This window comes from Salvelinus alpinus, chromosome 8 (assembly GCF_045679555.1).
Source record: "Salvelinus alpinus chromosome 8, SLU_Salpinus.1, whole genome shotgun sequence".
NCBI lineage: Eukaryota > Metazoa > Chordata > Actinopteri > Salmoniformes > Salmonidae > Salvelinus > Salvelinus alpinus.
In genome coordinates, this window is record NC_092093.1 from 6,005,389 (window position 1) to 6,029,967 (window position 24,579).

The 24,579-nt window shown below is 47.5% G+C and overlaps 1 protein-coding gene across 4 annotated transcripts in view; it reads right to left on the bottom strand.

Annotated features, from left to right (window-relative positions):
* LOC139582463 (sorting nexin-17) overlaps positions 1–24,579 on the bottom strand; it is a 123,132-nt gene that overhangs the window by 60,899 nt on the left and 37,654 nt on the right. For all 4 annotated transcript variants that reach the window (XM_071412489.1, XM_071412492.1, XM_071412491.1 and 1 more), the window contains exon 4: positions 2,135–2,252. In XM_071412489.1, the coding sequence (XP_071268590.1) occupies positions 2,135–2,252 (118 nt within the window). The remainder of the gene's footprint in view (positions 1–2,134; positions 2,253–24,579) is intronic.

Below are 24,579 nucleotides of genomic sequence, written 5' to 3' on the forward strand. Positions count from 1 at the left end.
GTTGTGTCTTTCCCTTTGCTGTCCAAGAACAGACAAATCTCCTCACGAAGCTCGAAACATCTTTGAAGCACCTTTCCCTGGCTTAGCCATCGCACCTCTGTGTGATAAGGCAAATCACCATGCTCCGTTTCTAACTCCGTCAGAAATGCCTTGAACTGGCGGTGATTCAAACCTTTGGCTCTGATAAAGTTAACTGTGCGCGTGATGATGCTCATTACATGCTCCATTTTCAAGGCTTTACCGCACAACGCTTCCTGGTGTATGATACAATGATAAGCTGTCAGCTCACCTGTCGCGTTTTCCTCTTGCATCTTTTCCCGTATCTTCGCCACCAGTCCGCTCCTGTGTCCACACATCGCAGGTGCTCCGTCGGTTGTCAAACCCACGAGTTTTTCCCAAGGCAGCTCCATCTCATTTACACAGCAGCCTACTGCTCGGTGCGTCACCGTTGCATTGTGGGAAATGTAGTATTGGTGCGTGTAAAAGATCTGCGGGCTGCCGGCTTGCTGCGGTCTGCGGGCCGGTTCTAATAATAAATCAAGATCATCCCAGGGGCCGTAAAAAACCTTCTCGCGGGCCGGATGTGGCCCGCGGGCCTTGACTCTGACATATATGTTGTAAAGTAAGCTGCTGCCCACACTAAAACCACACCAGTCTACAGGCAGACAGTCAGCAACTAACAAGGTATTCTGATACATGGATTGGTCATTCTGGTTGCTATGAGGAAATGTTCCAACAGGAGATCATGAGTCGGCTACTGTTCCACTATACTACCCTTTTATTGAGTCAGCTACTGTCTGTTCCTCTATACCGCCCTTTTATTGAGTCAGCTACTGTCTGTTCTACTATACTGCCCTTTTATTGAGTCAGCTACTGTCTGTTCCACTATACCGCCCTTTTATTAAGTCAGCTACTGTCTGTTCCACTATACCGCCCTTTTATTGAGTCAGCTACTGTCTGTTCCACTATACTGCCCTTTTATTGAGTCAGCTACTGTCTGTTCCACTATACCGCCCTTTTATTGAGTCAGCTACTGTCTGTTCTACAATACTGCCCTTTTATTGAGTCAGCTACTGTCTGTTCTACAATACTGCCCTTTTATTGAGTCAGCTACTGTCTGCTCCACTATACCGCCCTTTTATTAAGTCAGCTACTGTCTGTTCCTCTATACTGCCCTTTTATTGAGTCGGCTACTGTCTGTTCCTCTATACCGCCCTTTTATTGAGTCAGCTACTGTCTGTTCTACTATACTGCCCTTTTATTAAGTCAGCTACTGTCTGTTCTACTTTACCGCCCTTTTATTGAGTCAGCTACTGTCTGTTCCACTATACCGCCCTTTTATTGAGTCAGCTACTGTCTGTTCCACTATACTGCCCTTTCATTGAGTCAGCTACTGTCTGTTCCACTATACCGCCCTTTTATTGAGTCAGCTACTGTCTGTTCCTCTATACTGCCCTTTTATTGAGTCGGCTACTGTCTGTTCCTCTATACTGCCCTTTTATTGAGTCAGCTACTGTCTGTTCCTCTATACTGCCCTTTTATTGAGTCAGCTACTGTCTGCTCCACTATACCACCCTTTTATTGAGTCAGCTACTGTCTGTTCCTCTATACTGCCCTTTTATTGAGTCAGCTACTGTCTGTTCCTCTATACTGCCCTTTTATTGAGTCAGCTACTGTCTGTTCCTCTATACTGCCCTTTTATTGAGTCAGCTACTGTCTGTTCCTCTATACTGCCCTTTTATTGAGTCAGCTACTGTCTGCTCCACTATACCACCCTTTTATTAAGTCAGCTACTGTCTGTTCCTCTATACTGCCCTTTTATTGAGTCAGCTACTGTCTGCTCCACTATACCGCCCTTTTATTGAGTCAGCTACTGTCTCTTCTACTATATCCTCCTCCCCATGGGAAAGGCTGAGGTCACTTCTAGTTTAATTTAGTAGAGATGAATTCGAGACTTTGAATTCAATAATATAAAACCCTCTTTGAAAACAACTAACTTTTCTCTCAACAATACTTGAATTAGAATTTAAATTCTGCTTCTGAATGGAGGTAATATATATATATATTTTTTTTTAAATCGAATGGACCCCAAACGCTGAAATACAGAGCCCAGAACTGAAACATCCTCCCTCACCAGCTTGCATGTATTTCTCCAACTGTTCACGTCTCTGCTCCACATCAGTCGGTGTCAGAGTAAAGATCTTCTTTGGCGGGAAAGCAGGTACCACGTTGTTGCCATACTCCTTCTTTATCTGCGAGGAAATAAAAAAGACAGAGAGTTCACCGTCTGAAGCCAATAGGAAAGAAAGGACTTGAGCATTACCATTGTTTTGAAGTACTCTGATTTACAGATCATATGTTAAAATAGTTGACTACTTAAAAAAAAGTAGTATTCTGAACATTTTATTCAGTCGTGTTAATATAAGTCATGGGTTGAGAGGAACCGAAGTCAGGCCAGAAAACATGGGATATACAGTGGTTCCCCCAGACTGAAGTTAGACCAGGATTTCTGAAGGTCGTTGGATAACCTGGTCTACCTCATCTGAAGGTCGTTGGATAACCTGGTCTACCTCACCTGAAGGTCGTTGGATAACCTGGTCTACCTCACCTGAAGGTCGTTGGATAACCTGGTCTACCTCACCTGAAGGTCGTTGGATAACCTGGTCTACCTCATCTGAAGGTCGTTGGATAACCTGGTCTACCTCACCTGAAGGTCGTTGGATAACCTGGTCTACCTCACCTGAAGGTCGTTGGATAACCTGGTCTACCTCATCTGAAGGTCGTTGGATAACCTGGTCTACCTCATCTGAAGGTCGTTGGATAACCTGGTCTACCTCATCTGAAGGTCGTTGGATAACCTGGTCTACCTCATCTGAAGGTCGTTGGATAACCTGGTCTACCTCATCTGAAGGTCGTTGGATAACCTGGTCTACCTCATCTGAAGGTCGTTGGATAACCTGGTCTACCTCATCTGAAGGTCGTTGGATAACCTGGTCTACCTCATCTGAAGGTCGTTGGATAACCTGGTCTACCTCATCTGAAGGTCGTTGGATAACCTGGTCTACCTCATCTGAAGGTCGTTGGATAACCTGGTCTACCTCATCTGAAGGTCTTGCGTGCAGTTTGAGGATGAATCCCAGGTTTATTTCAAGGCCAGACAGTCTGGTAGAGATGTGGATAGTTTCCATGTAAAACATATGCAGGCAGCACACATCTGGCTTAATACTGTCTAGCCATACTAAGTTTCCTTAGCTCATTACTCACTCGTTCTTATTAAAGTCAGGGACTTTATCGTCATAAGATCTCTGGCTTTGAGACTATATGCTTTGCCTGGCACCCTGAGAACCAACAGAGATCAAACGAAGTTCTAATTCAGATCTGAATAAAGCTATGGGCTAAAAGGCACTGGCGTAAAGCTATGGGCTAAAAGGCACTGGCGTAAAGCTATGGGCTAAAAGGCACTGGCGTAAAGCTATGGGCTAAAAGGCACTGGCGTAAAGCTATGGGCTAAAAGGCACTGGCGTAAAGCTATGGGCTAAAAGGCACTGGCGTAAAGCTATGGGCTAAAAGGCACTGGCGTAAAGCTATGGGCTAAAAGGCACTGGCGTAAAGCTATGGGCTAAAAGGCACTGGCGTAAAGCTATGGGCTAAAAGGCACTGGCGTAAAGCTATGGGCTAAAAGGCACTGGCGTAAAGCTATGGGCTAAAAGGCACTGGCGTAAAGCTATGGGCTAAAAGGCACTGGCGTAAAGCTATGGGCTAAAAGGCACTGGCGTAAAGCTATGGGCTAAAAGGCACTGGCGTAAAGCTATGGGCTAAAAGGCACTGGCGTAAAGCTATGGGCTAAAAGGCACTGGCGTAAAGCTATGGGCTAAAAGGCACTGGCGTAAAGCTATGGGCTAAAAGGCACTGGCGTAAAGCTATGGGCTAAAAGGCACTGGCGTAAAGCTATGGGCTAAAAGGCACTGGCGTAAAGCTATGGGCTAAAAGGCACTGGCGTAAAGCTATGGGCTAAAAGGCACTGGCGTAAAGCTATGGGCTAAAAGGCACTGGCGTAAAGCTATGGGCTAAAAGGCACTGGCGTAAAGCTATGGGCTAAAAGGCACTGGCGTAAAGCTATGGGCTAAAAGGCACTGGCGTAAAGCTATGGGCTAAAAGGCACTGGCGTAGCGTGCATCTGTAGCAACTGCAAGCAGGGGCGGATTGGCCATCTGGCAATTCTGGCAAATGCCAGATGGGCTGGACAATTTTTGTTGTTGGGTGGGCTGATTGTCAATATCAAACTAATATTTTCTATATTAATTTTTTAATTTTTAATTTAAAAAAGGTGACATGGCCGGCGATAATGACGCAAAAAAAACTACTTTACGCAATTTCTCTATTTATTGTATAACATTTCAAAATGCAATTGCGGGAAAAACAGCTTTGGAAGGTTTGTCGACTTGTCCCTGTTGAAGAGGGGAGGGCCTCGGCTTTCTGTAGATATTATTTCTCAACTTAATATTCAGCTCAATAGCAACTATGTTATAACCAAGCTATTTGATAAGGCTTTGAGATATGGAGCGACACGAGCGAGAAATGCGCACTGACAATTGCGAGGGCATAGGTCTAAAAGGTATCATGGGTAGTAGCCTACAACTGGAAAGGTTTTCTGGGACATCTACTGTTGGATGAATACATGGCAACAGTGGATAGTATATTTAGAGTTAGATTAGCCTATGATTTTAATTAGTATTCATACACCTTGACTTAATTCCACATTTTGTTGTGTTACAGCCGGAATTAAAAATGTATTAAATAGATTGGTTTCAGCCATCCCCACACAATACCCCATAATGACTAAGTGAAAAAAAAAGTTTTGAAAATGTACCAAATTTATTGCATTAAAAAGTAAATAAAATGGGGTGAAGTTGATGACGTCCGCAGTACTGTGGGTTGTTGTGGGTAAAATGCCAGGGCTGAATTCTTGTCCTAGTCCGCCCCTGACTGCAAGGTGCTTTTCACTGATATGCTGCCCTACCTCTCTCTCATGCATACAGATCAGTCTTGTAAATCTATACACAGACACTTCACACCGTCTGAAAGGGCACCCTATCCCCTATGTAGGGCACTACTTTTGACCAGGGTGCCCGTAGAGAATACGGAGCCATTTTGGACACAGTCTCTGACAGATCAGATGAATGGGTCCTTCTAAATGTAGACGAGGCTACAAACTCCCACGGGCCTCTCCACACCACAGCCGTCACTAGGAATAACACTCACACCCCCATTTAACACCCCCTTCCATCACCAGTACCTGTAAGAACATTCAGGAGGAATGGGTTTGTACTGTAGTGTTGACAGTGTCCAGGAGGAATGGGTTTGTACTGTAGTGTCGACAGTGTCCAGGAGGAACAGGTTTGTATTGTAGTGTTGACAGTGTCCAGGAGGAACGGGTTTGTACTGTAGTGTTGACAGTGTCCATGAGGAATGGGTTTGTACTGTAGTGTCGACAGTGTCCAGGAGGAACGGGTTTGTACTGTAGTGTTGACAGTGTCCAGGAGGATGGGGTTTGTACTGTAGTGTCGACAGTGTCCAGGAGGAATGGGTTTGTACTGTAGTGTTGACAGTGTCCAGGAGGAACGGGTTTGTACTGTAGTGTTGACAGTGTCCAGGAGGAATGGGTTTGTACTGTAGTGTCGACAGTGTCCAGGAGGAATGGGTTTGTACTGTAGTGTCGACAGTGTCCAGGAGGAATGGGTTTGTACTGTAGTGTCGACAGTGTCCAGGAGGAATGGGTTTGTACTGTAGTGTCGACAGTGTCCATGAGGAATGGATTTGTACTGTAGTGTTGACAGTGTCCAGGAGGAATGGGTTTGTACTGTAGTGTTGACAGTGTCCAGGAGAAATGTGTTTGTACTGTAGTGTTGACCGTGTCCAGGAGGAATGGGTTTTTACTGTAGTGTTGACAGTGTCCAGGAGGAATGGGTTTGTACTGTAGTGTTGACAGTGTCCAGGAGGGAATGGATTTGTACTGTAGTGTTGACAGTGTCCAGGAGGAATGGGTTTGTACTGTAGTGTTGACAGTGTCCAGGAGGAACGGGTTTGTATTGTAGTGTTGACAGTGTCCAGGAGGAATGGATTTGTATTGTAGTGTTGACAGTGTCCAGGAGGAATGGGTTTGTATTGTAGTGTTGACAGTGTCCAGGAGGAATGGGTTTGTACTGTTGACAGTGTCCATGAGGAATGGGTTTGTATTGCAGTGTTGACAGTGTCCAGGAGGAATGGGTTTGTATTGTAGTGTTGACAATGTCCAGGAGGAATGGGTTTGTAGTGTTGACAGTGTCCAGGAGGAATGGGTTTGTACTGTTGACAGTGTCCAGGAGGAATGGGTTTGTATTGCAGTGTTGACAGTGTCCAGGAGGAACGGGTTTGTACTGTAGTGTTGACAGTGTCCAGGAGGAATGGGTTTGTACTGTAGTGTTGACAGTGTCCAGGAGGATGGGGTTTGTACTGTAGTGTTGACAGTGTCCAGGAGGATGGGGTTTGTACTGTAGTGTTGACAGTGTCCAGGAGGAATGGGTTTGTACTGTAGTGTTGACAGTGTCCAGGAGGAATGGGTTTGTACTGTAGTGTTGACAGTGTCCAGGAGGAATGGGTTTGTACTGTAGTGTTGACAGTGTCCAGGAGGAATGGGTTTGTACTGTAGTGTTGACAGTGTCCAGGAGGAATGGGTTTTTACTGTAGTGCTGACAGTGTCCAGGAGGAATGGGTTTGTACTGTAGTGTTGACAGTGTCCAGGAGGAATGGGTTTGTACTGTAGTGTTGACAGTGTCCAGGAGGAATGGGTTTGTACTGTAGTGTTGAGTGTCCAGGAGGAATGGGTTTGTACTGTAGTGTTGACAGTGTCCAGGAGGAATGGGTTTGTACTGTAGTGTTGACCGTGTCCAGGAGGAATGGGTTTGTACTGTAGTGTTGACAGTGTCCAGGAGGAATGGGTTTGTACTGTAGTGTTGACAGTGTCCAGGAGGAATGGGTTTGTACTGTAGTGTTGACAGTGTCCAGGAGGAATGGGTTTGTACTGTAGTGTTGACAGTGTCCAGGAGGATGGGGTTTGTACTGTAGTGTTGACAGTGTCCAGGAGGAATGGGTTTGTACTGTAGTGTTGACAGTGTCCAGGAGGATGGGGTTTGTACTGTAGTGTTGACAGTGTCCAGGAGGAATGGGTTTGTACTGTAGTGTTGACAGTGTCCAGGAGGAATGGGTTTGTACTGTAGTGTTGACAGTGTCCAGTAGGAATGGGTTTGTACTGTAGTGTCGACAGTGTCCAGGAGGAACGGGTTTGTACTGTAGTGTTGACAGTGTCCAGGAGGATGGGGTTTGTACTGTAGTGTCGACAGTGTCCAGGAGGATGGGGTTTGTACTGTAGTGTTGACAGTGTCCAGGAGGAATGGGTTTGTACTGTAGTGTCGACAGTGTCCAGGAGGATGGGGTTTGTACTGTAGTGTTGACAGTGTCCAGGAGGAATGGGTTTGTATTGTAGTGTTGACAGTGTCCAGGAGGAATGGGTTTGTATTGTAGTGTTGACAGTGTCCAGGAGGAATGGGTTTGTATTGTAGTGTTGACAGTGTCCAGGAGGAAGGGGTTTGTATTGTAGTGTTGACAGTGTCCAGGAGGAACGGGTTTGTACTGTAGTGTCGACAGTGTCCAGGAGGAATGGGTTTGTATTGTAGTGTTGACAGTGTACAGGAGGAATGGGTTTGTACTGTAGTGTTGACCGTGTCCAGGAGGAATGGGTTTGTACTGTAGTGTTGACAGTGTCCAGTAGGAATGGGTTTGTATTGTAGTGTTGACAGTGTCCAGGAGGAACGGGTTTGTACTGTAGTGTTGACAGTGTCCAGGAGGATGGGGTTTGTACTGTAGTGTTGACAGTGTCCATGAGGAATGGGTTTGTACTGTAGTGTTGACAGTGTACAGTAGGAATGGGTTTGTATTGTAGTGTTGACAGTGTCCAGGAGGAATGGGTTTGTACTGTAGTGTTGACCGTGTCCAGGAGGAATGGGTTTGTACTGTAGTGTTGACAGTGTCCAGTAGGAATGGGTTTGTACTGTAGTGTTGACAGTGTCCAGGAGGAATGGGTTTGTACTGTAGTGTTGACAGTGTCCAGGAGGAATGGGTTTGTACTGTAGTGTTGACAGTGTCCAGGAGGAATGGGTTTGTATTTTAGTGTTGACAGTGTCCGGGAGGAACGGGTTTGTATTTTAGTGTTGACAGTGTCCAGGAGGAATGGGTTTGTACTGTAGTGTTGACAGTGTCCAGGAGGAATGGGTTTGTACTGTAGTGTCGACAGTGTCCAGGAGGAATGGGTTTGTATTTTAGTGTTGACAGTGTCCAGGAGGAATGGGTTTGTACTGTAGTGTTGACAGTGTCCAGGAGGAATGGGTTTGTACTGTAGTGTCGACAGTGTCCAGGAGGAATGGGTTTGTATTTTAGTGTTGACAGTGTCCAGGAGGAACGGGTTTGTACTGTAGTGTTGACAGTGTCCAGGAGGATGGGGTTTGTACTGTAGTGTTGACAATGTCCAGGAGGAATGGGTTTGTACTGTAGTGTTGACAGTGTCCATGAGGAACGGGTTTGTACTGTAGTGTCGACAGTGTCCAGGAGGAATGGGTTTGTACTGTAGTGTCGACAGTGTCCAGGAGGAATGGGTTTGTACTGTAGTGTTGACAGTGTCCAGGAGGAACGGGTTTGTACTGTAGTGTTGACAGTGTCCAGGAGGAATGGGTTTGTATTGTAGTGTTGACAGTGTCCAGGAGGAATGGGTTTGTACTGTAGTGTCGACAGTGTCCAGGAGGAATGGGTTTGTACTGTAGTGTTGACAGTGTCCAGGAGGAATGGGTTTGTACTGTAGTGTCGACAGTGTCCAGGAGGAACGGGTTTGTACTGTAGTGTCCACAGTGTCCTGGAGGAACAGGTTTGTACTGTAGTGTTGACAGTGTCCAGGAGGAATGGGTTTGTACTGTAGTGTCGACAGTGTCCAGGAGGAACGGGTTTGTACTGTAGTGTTGACAGTGTCCAGGAGGATGGGGTTTGTACTGTAGTGTTGACAGTGTCCAGGAGGAACGGGTTTGTACTGTAGTGTTGACAGTGTCCAGGAGGATGGGGTTTGTACTGTAGTGTTGACAGTGTCCAGGAGGAATGGGTTTGTACTGTAGTGTTGACAGTGTCCAGGAGGATGGGGTTTGTACTGTAGTGTTGACAGTGTCCAGGAGGAATGGGTTTGTACTGTAGTGTTGACAGTGTCCAGGAGGAACGGGTTTGTACTGTAGTGTTGACAGTGTCCAGGAGGATGGGGTTTGTACTGTAGTGTTGACAGTGTCCAGGAGGATGGGGTTTGTACTGTAGTGTTGACAGTGTCCAGGAGGAACGGGTTTGTACTGTAGTGTTGACAGTGTCCAGGAGGAATGGGTTTGTACTGTAGTGTTGACAGTGTCCAGGAGGAACGGGTTTGTACTGTAGTGTTGACAGTGTCCAGGAGGATGGGGTTTGTACTGTAGTGTTGACAGTGTCCAGGAGGAATGGGTTTGTACTGTAGTGTTGACAGTGTCCAGGAGGATGGGGTTTGTACTGTAGTGTTGACAGTGTCCAGGAGGATGGGGTTTGTACTGTAGTGTTGACAGTGTCCAGGAGGAACGGGTTTGTACTGTAGTGTTGACAGTGTCCAGGAGGATGGGGTTTGTACTGTAGTGTTGACAGTGTCCAGGAGGATGGGGTTTGTACTGTAGTGTTGACAGTGTCCAGGAGGAATGGGTTTGTACTGTAGTGTTGACAGTGTCCAGGAGGAATGGGTTTGTACTGTAGTGTTGACAGTGTCCAGGAGGAACGGGTTTGTACTGTAGTGTTGACAGTGTCCAGGAGGAATGGGTTTGTACTGTAGTGTCGACAGTGTCCAGGAGGAACAGGTTTGTACTGTAGTGTTGACAGTGTCCAGGAGGAATGGGTTTGTACTGTAGTGTCGACAGTGTCCAGGAGGAATGGGTTTGTACTGTAGTGTTGACAGTGTCCAGGAGGATGGGGTTTGTACTGTAGTGTTGACAGTGTCCAGGAGGAACGGGTTTGTACTGTAGTGTCGACAGTGTCCAGGAGGAATGGGTTTGTACTGTAGTGTCGACAGTGTCCAGGAGGAATGGGTTTGTACTGTAGTGTCGACAGTAGTGTCGACAGTGTCCAGGAGGAATGGGTTTGTACTGTAGTGTCGACAGTGTCCAGGAGGAATGGGTTTGTACTGTAGTGTCGACAGTGTCCAGGAGGAATGGGTTTGTACTGTAGTGTCGACAGTGTCCAGGAGGAATGGGTTTGTACTGTAGTGTCGACAGTGTCCATGAGGAATGGGTTTGTACTGTAGTGTTGACAGTGTCCAGGAGGAATGGGTTTGTACTGTAGTGTTGACAGTGTCCAGGAGGAATGTGTTTGTACTGTAGTGTTGACCGTGTCCAGGAGGAATGTGTTTTTACTGTAGTGTTGACAGTGTCCAGGAGGAATGGGTTTGTACTGTAGTGTTGACAGTGTCCAGGAGGGAATGGATTTGTACTGTAGTGTTGACAGTGTCCAGGAGGAATGGGTTTGTACTGTAGTGTTGACAGTGTCCAGGAGGAACGGGTTTGTATTGTAGTGTTGACAGTGTCCAGGAGGAATGGATTTGTATTGTAGTGTTGACAGTGTCCAGGAGGAATGGGTTTGTATTGTAGTGTTGACAGTGTCCAGGAGGAATGGGTTTGTACTGTTGACAGTGTCCATGAGGAATGGGTTTGTATTGCAGTGTTGACAGTGTCCAGGAGGAATGGGTTTGTATTGTAGTGTTGACAGTGTCCAGGAGGAATGGGTTTGTAATGTTGACAGTGTCCAGGAGGAATGGGTTTGTACTGTTGACAGTGTCCAGGAGGAATGGGTTTGTATTGCAGTGTTGACAGTGTCCAGGAGGAGCGGGTTTGTACTGTAGTGTTGACAGTGTCCAGGAGGAATGGGTTTGTACTGTAGTGTTGACAGTGTCCAGGAGGAATGGGTTTGTACTGTAGTGTCGACAGTGTCCAGGAGGAACGGGTTTGTACTGTAGTGTCCACAGTGTCCTGGAGGAACAGGTTTGTACTGTAGTGTTGACAGTGTCCAGGAGGAATGGGTTTGTACTGTAGTGTCGACAGTGTCCAGGAGGAACGGGTTTGTACTGTAGTGTTGACAGTGTCCAGGAGGATGGGGTTTGTACTGTAGTGTTGACAGTGTCCAGGAGGAACGGGTTTGTACTGTAGTGTTGACAGTGTCCAGGAGGATGGGGTTTGTACTGTAGTGTTGACAGTGTCCAGGAGGAATGGGTTTGTACTGTAGTGTTGACAGTGTCCAGGAGGATGGGGTTTGTACTGTAGTGTTGACAGTGTCCAGGAGGAATGGGTTTGTACTGTAGTGTTGACAGTGTCCAGGAGGAACGGGTTTGTACTGTAGTGTCGACAGTGTCCAGGAGGAATGGGTTTGTACTGTAGTGTCGACAGTGTCCAGGAGGAATGGGTTTGTACTGTAGTGTCGACAGTAGTGTCGACAGTGTCCAGGAGGAATGGGTTTGTACTGTAGTGTCGACAGTGTCCAGGAGGAATGGGTTTGTACTGTAGTGTTGACAGTGTCCAGGAGGAATGGGTTTGTACTGTAGTGTTGACAGTGTCCAGGAGGATGGGGTTTGTACTGTAGTGTTGACAGTGTCCAGGAGGATGGGGTTTGTACTGTAGTGTTGACAGTGTCCAGGAGGAACGGGTTTGTACTGTAGTGTTGACAGTGTCCAGGAGGATGGGGTTTGTACTGTAGTGTTGACAGTGTCCAGGAGGATGGGGTTTGTACTGTAGTGTTGACAGTGTCCAGGAGGAATGGGTTTGTACTGTAGTGTTGACAGTGTCCAGGAGGAATGGGTTTGTACTGTAGTGTTGACAGTGTCCAGGAGGAACGGGTTTGTACTGTAGTGTTGACAGTGTCCAGGAGGAATGGGTTTGTACTGTAGTGTCGACAGTGTCCAGGAGGAACAGGTTTGTACTGTAGTGTTGACAGTGTCCAGGAGGAATGGGTTTGTACTGTAGTGTCGACAGTGTCCAGGAGGAATGGGTTTGTACTGTAGTGTTGACAGTGTCCAGGAGGATGGGGTTTGTACTGTAGTGTTGACAGTGTCCAGGAGGAACGGGTTTGTACTGTAGTGTCGACAGTGTCCAGGAGGAATGGGTTTGTACTGTAGTGTCGACAGTGTCCAGGAGGAATGGGTTTGTACTGTAGTGTCGACAGTAGTGTCGACAGTGTCCAGGAGGAATGGGTTTGTACTGTAGTGTCGACAGTGTCCAGGAGGAATGGGTTTGTACTGTAGTGTCGACAGTGTCCAGGAGGAATGGGTTTGTACTGTAGTGTCGACAGTGTCCAGGAGGAATGGGTTTGTACTGTAGTGTCGACAGTGTCCAGGAGGAATGGGTTTGTACTGTAGTGTCGACAGTGTCCATGAGGAATGGGTTTGTACTGTAGTGTTGACAGTGTCCAGGAGGAATGGGTTTGTACTGTAGTGTTGACAGTGTCCAGGAGGATGGGGTTTGTACTGTAGTGTTGACAGTGTCCAGGAGGAACGGGTTTGTACTGTAGTGTTGACAGTGTCCAGGAGGATGGGGTTTGTACTGTAGTGTTGACAGTGTCCAGGAGGATGGGGTTTGTACTGTAGTGTTGACAGTGTCCAGGAGGAACGGGTTTGTACTGTAGTGTTGACAGTGTCCAGGAGGATGGGGTTTGTACTGTAGTGTTGACAGTGTCCAGGAGGATGGGGTTTGTACTGTAGTGTTGACAGTGTCCAGGAGGAATGGGTTTGTACTGTAGTGTTGACAGTGTCCAGGAGGAATGGGTTTGTACTGTAGTGTTGACAGTGTCCAGGAGGAACGGGTTTGTACTGTAGTGTTGACAGTGTCCAGGAGGAATGGGTTTGTACTGTAGTGTCGACAGTGTCCAGGAGGAACAGGTTTGTACTGTAGTGTTGACAGTGTCCAGGAGGAATGGGTTTGTACTGTAGTGTCGACAGTGTCCAGGAGGAATGGGTTTGTACTGTAGTGTTGACAGTGTCCAGGAGGATGGGGTTTGTACTGTAGTGTTGACAGTGTCCAGGAGGAACGGGTTTGTACTGTAGTGTCGACAGTGTCCAGGAGGAATGGGTTTGTACTGTAGTGTCGACAGTGTCCAGGAGGAATGGGTTTGTACTGTAGTGTCGACAGTAGTGTCGACAGTGTCCAGGAGGAATGGGTTTGTACTGTAGTGTCGACAGTGTCCAGGAGGAATGGGTTTGTACTGTAGTGTCGACAGTGTCCAGGAGGAATGGGTTTGTACTGTAGTGTCGACAGTGTCCAGGAGGAATGGGTTTGTACTGTAGTGTCGACAGTGTCCATGAGGAATGGGTTTGTACTGTAGTGTTGACAGTGTCCAGGAGGAATGGGTTTGTACTGTAGTGTTGACAGTGTCCAGGAGGATGGGGTTTGTACTGTAGTGTTGACAGTGTCCAGGAGGAACGGGTTTGTACTGTAGTGTTGACAGTGTCCAGGAGGATGGGGTTTGTACTGTAGTGTTGACAGTGTCCAGGAGGAATGGGTTTGTACTGTAGTGTTGACAGTGTCCAGGAGGATGGGGTTTGTACTGTAGTGTTGACAGTGTCCAGGAGGAATGGGTTTGTACTGTAGTGTTGACAGTGTCCAGGAGGAACGGGTTTGTACTGTAGTGTCGACAGTGTCCAGGAGGAATGGGTTTGTACTGTAGTGTCGACAGTGTCCAGGAGGAATGGGTTTGTACTGTAGTGTCGACAGTAGTGTCGACAGTGTCCAGGAGGAATGGGTTTGTACTGTAGTGTCGACAGTGTCCAGGAGGAATGGGTTTGTACTGTAGTGTTGACAGTGTCCAGGAGGAATGGGTTTGTACTGTAGTGTTGACAGTGTCCAGGAGGATGGGGTTTGTACTGTAGTGTTGACAGTGTCCAGGAGGATGGGGTTTGTACTGTAGTGTTGACAGTGTCCAGGAGGAACGGGTTTGTACTGTAGTGTTGACAGTGTCCAGGAGGATGGGGTTTGTACTGTAGTGTTGACAGTGTCCAGGAGGATGGGGTTTGTACTGTAGTGTTGACAGTGTCCAGGAGGAATGGGTTTGTACTGTAGTGTTGACAGTGTCCAGGAGGAATGGGTTTGTACTGTAGTGTTGACAGTGTCCAGGAGGAACGGGTTTGTACTGTAGTGTTGACAGTGTCCAGGAGGAATGGGTTTGTACTGTAGTGTCGACAGTGTCCAGGAGGAACAGGTTTGTACTGTAGTGTTGACAGTGTCCAGGAGGAATGGGTTTGTACTGTAGTGTCGACAGTGTCCAGGAGGAATGGGTTTGTACTGTAGTGTTGACAGTGTCCAGGAGGATGGGGTTTGTACTGTAGTGTTGACAGTGTCCAGGAGGAACGGGTTTGTACTGTAGTGTCGACAGTGTCCAGGAGGAATGGGTTTGTACTGTAGTGTCGACAGTGTCCAGGAGGAATGGGTTTGTACTGTAGTGTCGACAGTAGTGTCGACAGTGTCCAGGAGGAATGGGTTTGTACTGTAGTGTCGACAGTGTCCAGGAGGAATGGGTTTGTACTGTAGTGTCGACAGTGTCCAGGAGGAATGGGTTTGTACTGTAGTGTCGACAGTGTCCAGGAGGAATGGGTTTGTACTGTAGTGTCGACAGTGTCCATGAGGAATGGGTTTGTACTGTAGTGTTGACAGTGTCCAGGAGGAATGGGTTTGTACTGTAGTGTTGACAGTGTCCAGGAGGAATGTGTTTGTACTGTAGTGTTGACCGTGTCCAGGAGGAATGTGTTTTTACTGTAGTGTTGACAGTGTCCAGGAGGAATGGGTTTGTACTGTAGTGTTGACAGTGTCCAGGAGGGAATGGATTTGTACTGTAGTGTTGACAGTGTCCAGGAGGAATGGGCTTGTACTGTAGTGTTGACAGTGTCCAGGAGGAACGGGTTTGTATTGTAGTGTTGACAGTGTCCAGGAGGAATGGATTTGTATTGTAGTGTTGACAGTGTCCAGGAGGAATGGGTTTGTATTGTAGTGTTGACAGTGTCCAGGAGGAATGGGTTTGTACTGTTGACAGTGTCCATGAGGAATGGGTTTGTATTGCAGTGTTGACAGTGTCCAGGAGGAATGGGTTTGTATTGTAGTGTTGACAGTGTCCAGGAGGAATGGGTTTGTAATGTTGACAGTGTCCAGGAGGAATGGGTTTGTACTGTTGACAGTGTCCAGGAGGAATGGGTTTGTATTGCAGTGTTGACAGTGTCCAGGAGGAGCGGGTTTGTACTGTAGTGTTGACAGTGTCCAGGAGGAATGGGTTTGTACTGTAGTGTTGACAGTGTCCAGGAGGATGGGGTTTGTACTGTAGTGTTGACAGTGTCCAGGAGGAATGGGTTTGTACTGTAGTGTTGACAGTGTCCAGGAGGGAATGGATTTGTACTGTAGTGTTGACAGTGTCCAGGAGGAACGGGTTTGTACTGTAGTGTTGACAGTGTCCAGGAGGATGGGGTTTGTACTGTAGTGTTGACAGTGTCCAGGAGGAACGGGTTTGTACTGTAGTGTTGACAGTGTCCAGGAGGATGGGGTTTGTACTGTAGTGTTGACAGTGTCCAGGAGGAATGGGTTTGTACTGTAGTGTTGACAGTGTCCAGGAGGATGGGGTTTGTACTGTAGTGTTGACAGTGTCCAGGAGGAATGGGTTTGTACTGTAGTGTTGACAGTGTCCAGGAGGAACGGGTTTGTACTGTAGTGTCGACAGTGTCCAGGAGGAATGGGTTTGTACTGTAGTGTCGACAGTGTCCAGGAGGAATGGGTTTGTACTGTAGTGTCGACAGTAGTGTCGACAGTGTCCAGGAGGAATGGGTTTGTACTGTAGTGTCGACAGTGTCCAGGAGGAATGGGTTTGTACTGTAGTGTTGACAGTGTCCAGGAGGAATGGGTTTGTACTGTAGTGTTGACAGTGTCCAGGAGGATGGGGTTTGTACTGTAGTGTTGACAGTGTCCAGGAGGATGGGGTTTGTACTGTAGTGTTGACAGTGTCCAGGAGGAACGGGTTTGTACTGTAGTGTTGACAGTGTCCAGGAGGATGGGGTTTGTACTGTAGTGTTGACAGTGTCCAGGAGGATGGGGTTTGTACTGTAGTGTTGACAGTGTCCAGGAGGAATGGGTTTGTACTGTAGTGTTGACAGTGTCCAGGAGGAATGGGTTTGTACTGTAGTGTTGACAGTGTCCAGGAGGAACGGGTTTGTACTGTAGTGTTGACAGTGTCCAGGAGGAATGGGTTTGTACTGTAGTGTCGACAGTGTCCAGGAGGAACAGGTTTGTACTGTAGTGTTGACAGTGTCCAGGAGGAATGGGTTTGTACTGTAGTGTCGACAGTGTCCAGGAGGAATGGGTTTGTACTGTAGTGTTGACAGTGTCCAGGAGGATGGGGTTTGTACTGTAGTGTTGACAGTGTCCAGGAGGAACGGGTTTGTACTGTAGTGTCGACAGTGTCCAGGAGGAATGGGTTTGTACTGTAGTGTCGACAGTGTCCAGGAGGAATGGGTTTGTACTGTAGTGTCGACAGTAGTGTCGACAGTGTCCAGGAGGAATGGGTTTGTACTGTAGTGTCGACAGTGTCCAGGAGGAATGGGTTTGTACTGTAGTGTCGACAGTGTCCAGGAGGAATGGGTTTGTACTGTAGTGTCGACAGTGTCCAGGAGGAATGGGTTTGTACTGTAGTGTCGACAGTGTCCATGAGGAATGGGTTTGTACTGTAGTGTTGACAGTGTCCAGGAGGAATGGGTTTGTACTGTAGTGTTGACAGTGTCCAGGAGGAATGTGTTTGTACTGTAGTGTTGACCGTGTCCAGGAGGAATGTGTTTTTACTGTAGTGTTGACAGTGTCCAGGAGGAATGGGTTTGTACTGTAGTGTTGACAGTGTCCAGGAGGGAATGGATTTGTACTGTAGTGTTGACAGTGTCCAGGAGGAATGGGCTTGTACTGTAGTGTTGACAGTGTCCAGGAGGAACGGGTTTGTATTGTAGTGTTGACAGTGTCCAGGAGGAATGGATTTGTATTGTAGTGTTGACAGTGTCCAGGAGGAATGGGTTTGTATTGTAGTGTTGACAGTGTCCAGGAGGAATGGGTTTGTACTGTTGACAGTGTCCATGAGGAATGGGTTTGTATTGCAGTGTTGACAGTGTCCAGGAGGAATGGGTTTGTATTGTAGTGTTGACAGTGTCCAGGAGGAATGGGTTTGTAATGTTGACAGTGTCCAGGAGGAATGGGTTTGTACTGTTGACAGTGTCCAGGAGGAATGGGTTTGTATTGCAGTGTTGACAGTGTCCAGGAGGAGCGGGTTTGTACTGTAGTGTTGACAGTGTCCAGGAGGAATGGGTTTGTACTGTAGTGTTGACAGTGTCCAGGAGGATGGGGTTTGTACTGTAGTGTTGACAGTGTCCAGGAGGAATGGGTTTGTACTGTAGTGTTGACAGTGTCCAGGAGGGAATGGATTTGTACTGTAGTGTTGACAGTGTCCAGGAGGAACGGGTTTGTATTGTAGTGTTGACAGTGTCCAGGAGGAATGGATTTGTATTGTAGTGTTGACAGTGTCCAGGAGGAATGGGTTTGTATTGTAGTGTTGACAGTGTCCAGGAGGAATGGGTTTGTACTGTTGACAGTGTCCATGAGGAATGGGTTTGTATTGCAGTGTTGACAGTGTCCAGGAGGAATGGGTTTGTATTGTAGTGTTGACAGTGTCCAGGAGGAATGGGTTTGTAATTTTGACAGTGTCCAGGAGGAATGGGTTTGTACTGTTGACAGTGTCCAGGAGGAATGGGTTTGTATTGCAGTGTTGACAGTGTCCAGGAGGAACGGGTTTGTACTGTAGTGTTGACAGTGTCCAGGAGGAATGGGTTTGTACTGTAGTGTTGACAGTGTCCAGGAGGAATGGGTTTGTACTGTAGTGTTGAGTGTCCAGGAGGAATGGGTTTGTACTGTAGTGTCGACAGTGTCCATGAGGAATGGGTTTGTACTGTAGTGTTGACAGTGTCCAGGAGGAATGGGTTTGTACTGTAGTGTTGACAGTGTCCAGGAGGAATGGGTTTGTACTGTAGTGTTGACCGTGTCCAGGAGGGAATGGATTTGTACTGTAGTGTTGACAGTGTCCAGGAGGAATGGGTTTGTACTGTAGTGTTGACAGTGTCCAGGAGGAACGGGTTTGTATTGTAGTGTTGACAGTGTCCAGGAGGAATGGATTTGTATTGTAGTGTTGACAGTGTCCAGGAGGAATGGGTTTGTATTGTAGTGTTGACAGTGTCCAGGAGGAATGGGTTTGTACTGTTGACAGTGTCCATGAGGAATGGGTTTGTATTGCAGTGTTGACAGTGTCCAGGAGGAATGGGTTTGTATTGTAGTGTTGACAGTGTCCAGGAGGAATGGGTTTGTAATGTTGACAGTGTCCAGGAGGAATGGGTTTGTACTGTTGACAGTGTCCAGGAGGAATGGGTTTGTATTGCAGTGTTGACAGTGTCCAGGAGGAGCGGGTTTGTACTGTAGTGTTGACAGTGTCCAGGAGGAATGGGTTTGTACTGTAGTGTTGACAGTGTCCAGGAGGAATGGGTTTGTACTGTAGTGTCGACAGTGTCCAGGAGGAACGGGTTTGTACTGTAGTGTCCACAGTGTCCTGGAGGAACAGGTTTGTACTGTAGTGTTGACAGTGTCCAGGAGGAATGGGTTTGTACTGTAGTGTCGACAGTGTCCAGGAGGAACGGGTTTGTACTGTAGTGTTGACAGTGTCCAGGAGGATGGGGTTTGTACTGTAGTGTTGACAGTGTCCAGGAGGAACGGGTTTGTACTGTAGTGTTGACAGTGTCCAGGAGGATGGGGTTTGTACTGTAGTGTTGACAGTGTCCAGGAGGAATGGGTTTGTACTGTAGTGTTGACAGTGTCCAGGAGGATGGGGTTTGTACTGTAGTGTTGACAGTGTCCAGGAGGAATGGGTTTGTACTGTAGTGTTGACAGTGTCCAGGAGGAACGGGTTTGTACTGTAGTGTCGACAGTGTCCAGGAGGAATGGGTTTGTACTGTAGTGTCGACAGTGTCCAGGAGGAATGGGTTTGTACTGTAGTGTCGACAGTAGTGTCGACAGTGTCCAGGAGGAATGGGTTTGTACTGTAGTGTCGACAGTGTCCAGGAGGAATGGGTTTGTACTGTAGTGTTGACAGTGTCCAGGAGGAATGGGTTTGTACTGTAGTGTTGACAGTGTCCAGGAGGATGGGGTTTGTACTGTAGTGTTGACAGTGTCCAGGAGGATGGGGTTTGTACTGTAGTGTTGACAGTGTCCAGGAGGAACGGGTTTGTACTGTAGTGTTGACAGTGTCCAGGAGGATGGGGTTTGTACTGTAGTGTTGACAGTGTCCAGGAGGATGGGGTTTGTACTGTAGTGTTGACAGTGTCCAGGAGGAATGGGTTTGTACTGTAGTGTTGACAGTGTCCAGGAGGAATGGGTTTGTACTGTAGTGTTGACAGTGTCCAGGAGGAACGGGTTTGTACTGTAGTGTTGACAGTGTCCAGGAGGAATGGGTTTGTACTGTAGTGTCGACAGTGTCCAGGAGGAACAGGTTTGTACTGTAGTGTTGACAGTGTCCAGGAGGAATGGGTTTGTACTGTAGTGTCGACAGTGTCCAGGAGGAATGGGTTTGTACTGTAGTGTTGACAGTGTCCAGGAGGATGGGGTTTGTACTGTAGTGTTGACAGTGTCCAGGAGGAACGGGTTTGTACTGTAGTGTTGACAGTGTCCAGGAGGAATGGGTTTGTACTGTAGTGTTGACAGTGTCCAGGAGGAATGGGTTTGTAATGTTGACAGTGTCCAGGAGGAATGGGTTTGTACTGTTGACAGTGTCCAGGAGGAATGGGTTTGTATTGCAGTGTTGACAGTGTCCAGGAGGAGCGGGTTTGTACTGTAGTGTTGACAGTGTCCAGGAGGAATGGGTTTGTACTGTAGTGTTGACAGTGTCCAGGAGGAATGGGTTTGTACTGTAGTGTCGACAGTGTCCAGGAGGAACGGGTTTGTACTGTAGTGTCCACAGTGTCCTGGAGGAACAGGTTTGTACTGTAGTGTTGACAGTGTCCAGGAGGAATGGGTTTGTACTGTAGTGTCGACAGTGTCCAGGAGGAACGGGTTTGTACTGTAGTGTTGACAGTGTCCAGGAGGATGGGGTTTGTACTGTAGTGTTGACAGTGTCCAGGAGGAACGGGTTTGTACTGTAGTGTTGACAGTGTCCAGGAGGATGGGGTTTGTACTGTAGTGTTGACAGTGTCCAGGAGGAATGGGTTTGTACTGTAGTGTTGACAGTGTCCAGGAGGATGGGGTTTGTACTGTAGTGTTGACAGTGTCCAGGAGGAATGGGTTTGTACTGTAGTGTTGACAGTGTCCAGGAGGAACGGGTTTGTACTGTAGTGTCGACAGTGTCCAGGAGGAATGGGTTTGTACTGTAGTGTCGACAGTGTCCAGGAGGAATGGGTTTGTACTGTAGTGTCGACAGTAGTGTCGACAGTGTCCAGGAGGAATGGGTTTGTACTGTAGTGTCGACAGTGTCCAGGAGGAATGGGTTTGTACTGTAGTGTTGACAGTGTCCAGGAGGAATGGGTTTGTACTGTAGTGTTGACAGTGTCCAGGAGGATGGGGTTTGTACTGTAGTGTTGACAGTGTCCAGGAGGATGGGGTTTGTACTGTAGTGTTGACAGTGTCCAGGAGGAACGGGTTTGTACTGTAGTGTTGACAGTGTCCAGGAGGATGGGGTTTGTACTGTAGTGTTGACAGTGTCCAGGAGGAATGGGGTTTGTACTGTAGTGTTGACAGTGTCCAGGAGGAATGGGTTTGTACTGTAGTGTTGACAGTGTCCAGGAGGAATGGGTTTGTACTGTAGTGTTGACAGTGTCCAGGAGGAACGGGTTTGTACTGTAGTGTTGACAGTGTCCAGGAGGAATGGGTTTGTACTGTAGTGTCGACAGTGTCCAGGAGGAACAGGTTTGTACTGTAGTGTTGACAGTGTCCAGGAGGAATGGGTTTGTACTGTAGTGTCGACAGTGTCCAGGAGGAATGGGTTTGTACTGTAGTGTTGACAGTGTCCAGGAGGATGGGGTTTGTACTGTAGTGTTGACAGTGTCCAGGAGGAACGGGTTTGTACTGTAGTGTCGACAGTGTCCAGGAGGAATGGGTTTGTACTGTAGTGTCGACAGTGTCCAGGAGGAATGGGTTTGTACTGTAGTGTCGACAGTAGTGTCGACAGTGTCCAGGAGGAATGGGTTTGTACTGTAGTGTCGACAGTGTCCAGGAGGAATGGGTTTGTACTGTAGTGTCGACAGTGTCCAGGAGGAATGGGTTTGTACTGTAGTGTCGACAGTGTCCAGGAGGAATGGGTTTGTACTGTAGTGTCGACAGTGTCCATGAGGAATGGGTTTGTACTGTAGTGTTGACAGTGTCCAGGAGGAATGGGTTTGTACTGTAGTGTTGACAGTGTCCAGGAGGAATGTGTTTGTACTGTAGTGTTGACCGTGTCCAGGAGGAATGTGTTTTTACTGTAGTGTTGACAGTGTCCAGGAGGAATGGGTTTGTACTGTAGTGTTGACAGTGTCCAGGAGGGAATGGATTTGTACTGTAGTGTTGACAGTGTCCAGGAGGAATGGGCTTGTACTGTAGTGTTGACAGTGTCCAGGAGGAACGGGTTTGTATTGTAGTGTTGACAGTGTCCAGGAGGAATGGATTTGTATTGTAGTGTTGACAGTGTCCAGGAGGAATGGGTTTGTATTGTAGTGTTGACAGTGTCCAGGAGGAATGGGTTTGTACTGTTGACAGTGTCCATGAGGAATGGGTTTGTATTGCAGTGTTGACAGTGTCCAGGAGGAATGGGTTTGTATTGTAGTGTTGACAGTGTCCAGGAGGAATGGGTTTGTAATGTTGACAGTGTCCAGGAGGAATGGGTTTGTACTGTTGACAGTGTCCAGGAGGAATGGGTTTGTATTGCAGTGTTGACAGTGTCCAGGAGGAGCGGGTTTGTACTGTAGTGTTGACAGTGTCCAGGAGGAATGGGTTTGTACTGTAGTGTTGACAGTGTCCAGGAGGATGGGGTTTGTACTGTAGTGTTGACAGTGTCCAGGAGGAATGGGTTTGTACTGTAGTGTTGACAGTGTCCAGGAGGGAATGGATTTGTACTGTAGTGTTGACAGTGTCCAGGAGGAACGGGTTTGTATTGTAGTGTTGACAGTGTCCAGGAGGAATGGATTTGTATTGTAGTGTTGACAGTGTCCAGGAGGAATGGGTTTGTATTGTAGTGTTGACAGTGTCCAGGAGGAATGGGTTTGTACTGTTGACAGTGTCCATGAGGAATGGGTTTGTATTGCAGTGTTGACAGTGTCCAGGAGGAATGGGTTTGTATTGTAGTGTTGACAGTGTCCAGGAGGAATGGGTTTGTAATTTTGACAGTGTCCAGGAGGAATGGGTTTGTACTGTTGACAGTGTCCAGGAGGAATGGGTTTGTATTGCAGTGTTGACAGTGTCCAGGAGGAACGGGTTTGTACTGTAGTGTTGACAGTGTCCAGGAGGAATGGGTTTGTACTGTAGTGTTGACAGTGTCCAGGAGGAATGGGTTTGTACTGTAGTGTTGAGTGTCCAGGAGGAATGGGTTTGTACTGTAGTGTCGACAGTGTCCATGAGGAATGGGTTTGTACTGTAGTGTTGACAGTGTCCAGGAGGAATGGGTTTGTACTGTAGTGTTGACAGTGTCCAGGAGGAATGGGTTTGTACTGTAGTGTTGACCGTGTCCAGGAGGAATGGGTTTGTACTGTAGTGTTGACAGTGTCCAGGAGGAATGGGTTTGTACTGTAGTGTTGACAGTGTCCAGGAGGGAATGGATTTGTACTGTAGTGTTGACAGTGTCCAGGAGGAATGGGTTTGTACTGTAGTGTTGACAGTGTCCAGGAGGAACGGGTTTGTATTGTAGTGTTGACAGTGTCCAGGAGGAATGGATTTGTATTGTAGTGTTGACAGTGTCCAGGAGGAAAGGGTTTGTATTGTAGTGTTGACAGTGTCCAGGAGGAATGGGTTTGTACTGTTGACAGTGTCCATGAGGAATGGGTTTGTATTGCAGTGTTGACAGTGTCCAGGAGGAATGGGTTTGTATTGTAGTGTTGACAGTGTCCAGGAGGAATGGGTTTGTAATGTTGACAGTGTCCAGGAGGAATGGGTTTGTACTGTTGACAGTGTCCAGGAGGAATGGGTTTGTATTGCAGTGTTGACAGTGTCCAGGAGGAACGGGTTTGTACTGTAGTGTTGACAGTGTCCAGGAGGAATGGGTTTGTACTGTAGTGTTGACAGTGTCCAGGAGGAATGGGTTTGTACTGTAGTGTTGAGTGTCCAGGAGGAATGGGTTTGTACTGTAGTGTTGACAGTGTCCAGGAGGAATGGGTTTGTACTGTAGTGTTGACCGTGTCCAGGAGGAATGGGTTTGTACTGTAGTGTTGACAGTGTCCAGGAGGAATGGGTTTGTACTGTAGTGTTGACAGTGTCCAGGAGGAACGGGTTTGTACTGTAGTGTTGACAGTGTCCAGGAGGAATGGGTTTGTACTGTAGTGTTGACCGTGTCCAGGAGGAATGGGTTTGTATTTTAGTGTTGACAGTCTCCAGGAGGAACGGGTTTGTATTTTAGTGTTGACAGTGTCCAGGAGGAATGGGTTTGTACTGTAGTGTTGACAGTGTCCAGGAGGAATGGGTTTGTACTGTAGTGTCGACAGTGTCCAGGAGGAATGGGTTTGTATTTTAGTGTTGACAGTGTCCAGGAGGAATGGGTTTGTACTGTAGTGTTGACAGTGTCCAGGAGGAATGGGTTTGTACTGTAGTGTCGACAGTGTCCAGGAGGAATGGGTTTGTATTTTAGTGTTGACAGTGTCCAGGAGGAACGGGTTTGTACTGTAGTGTTGACAGTGTCCATGAGGAATGGGTTTGTATTTTAGTGTTGACAGTGTCCAGGAGGAATGGGTTTGTATTTTAGTGTTGACAGTGTCCAGGAGGAATGGGTTTGTACTGTAGTGTTGACAGTGTCCATGAGGAACGGGTTTGTACTGTAGTGTCGACAGTGTCCAGGAGGAATGGGTTTGTACTGTAGTGTCGACAGTGTCCAGGAGGAACAGGTTTGTACTGTAGTGTTGACAGTGTCCAGGAGGAACGGGTTTGTACTGTAGTGTCGACAGTGTCCAGGAGGATGGGGTTTGTACTGTAGTGTTGACAGTGTCCAGGAGGAACGGGTTTGTACTGTAGTGTTGACAGTGTCCAGGAGGATGGGGTTTGTACTGTAGTGTTGACAGTGTCCAGGAAGATGGGGTTTGTACTGTAGTGTTGACAGTGTCCAGGAGGAATGGGTTTGTACTGTAGTGTTGACAGTGTCCAGGAGGATGGGGTTTGTACTGTAGTGTTGACAGTGTCCAGGAGGAATGGGTTTGTACTGTAGTGTTGACAGTGTCCAGGAGGAATGGGT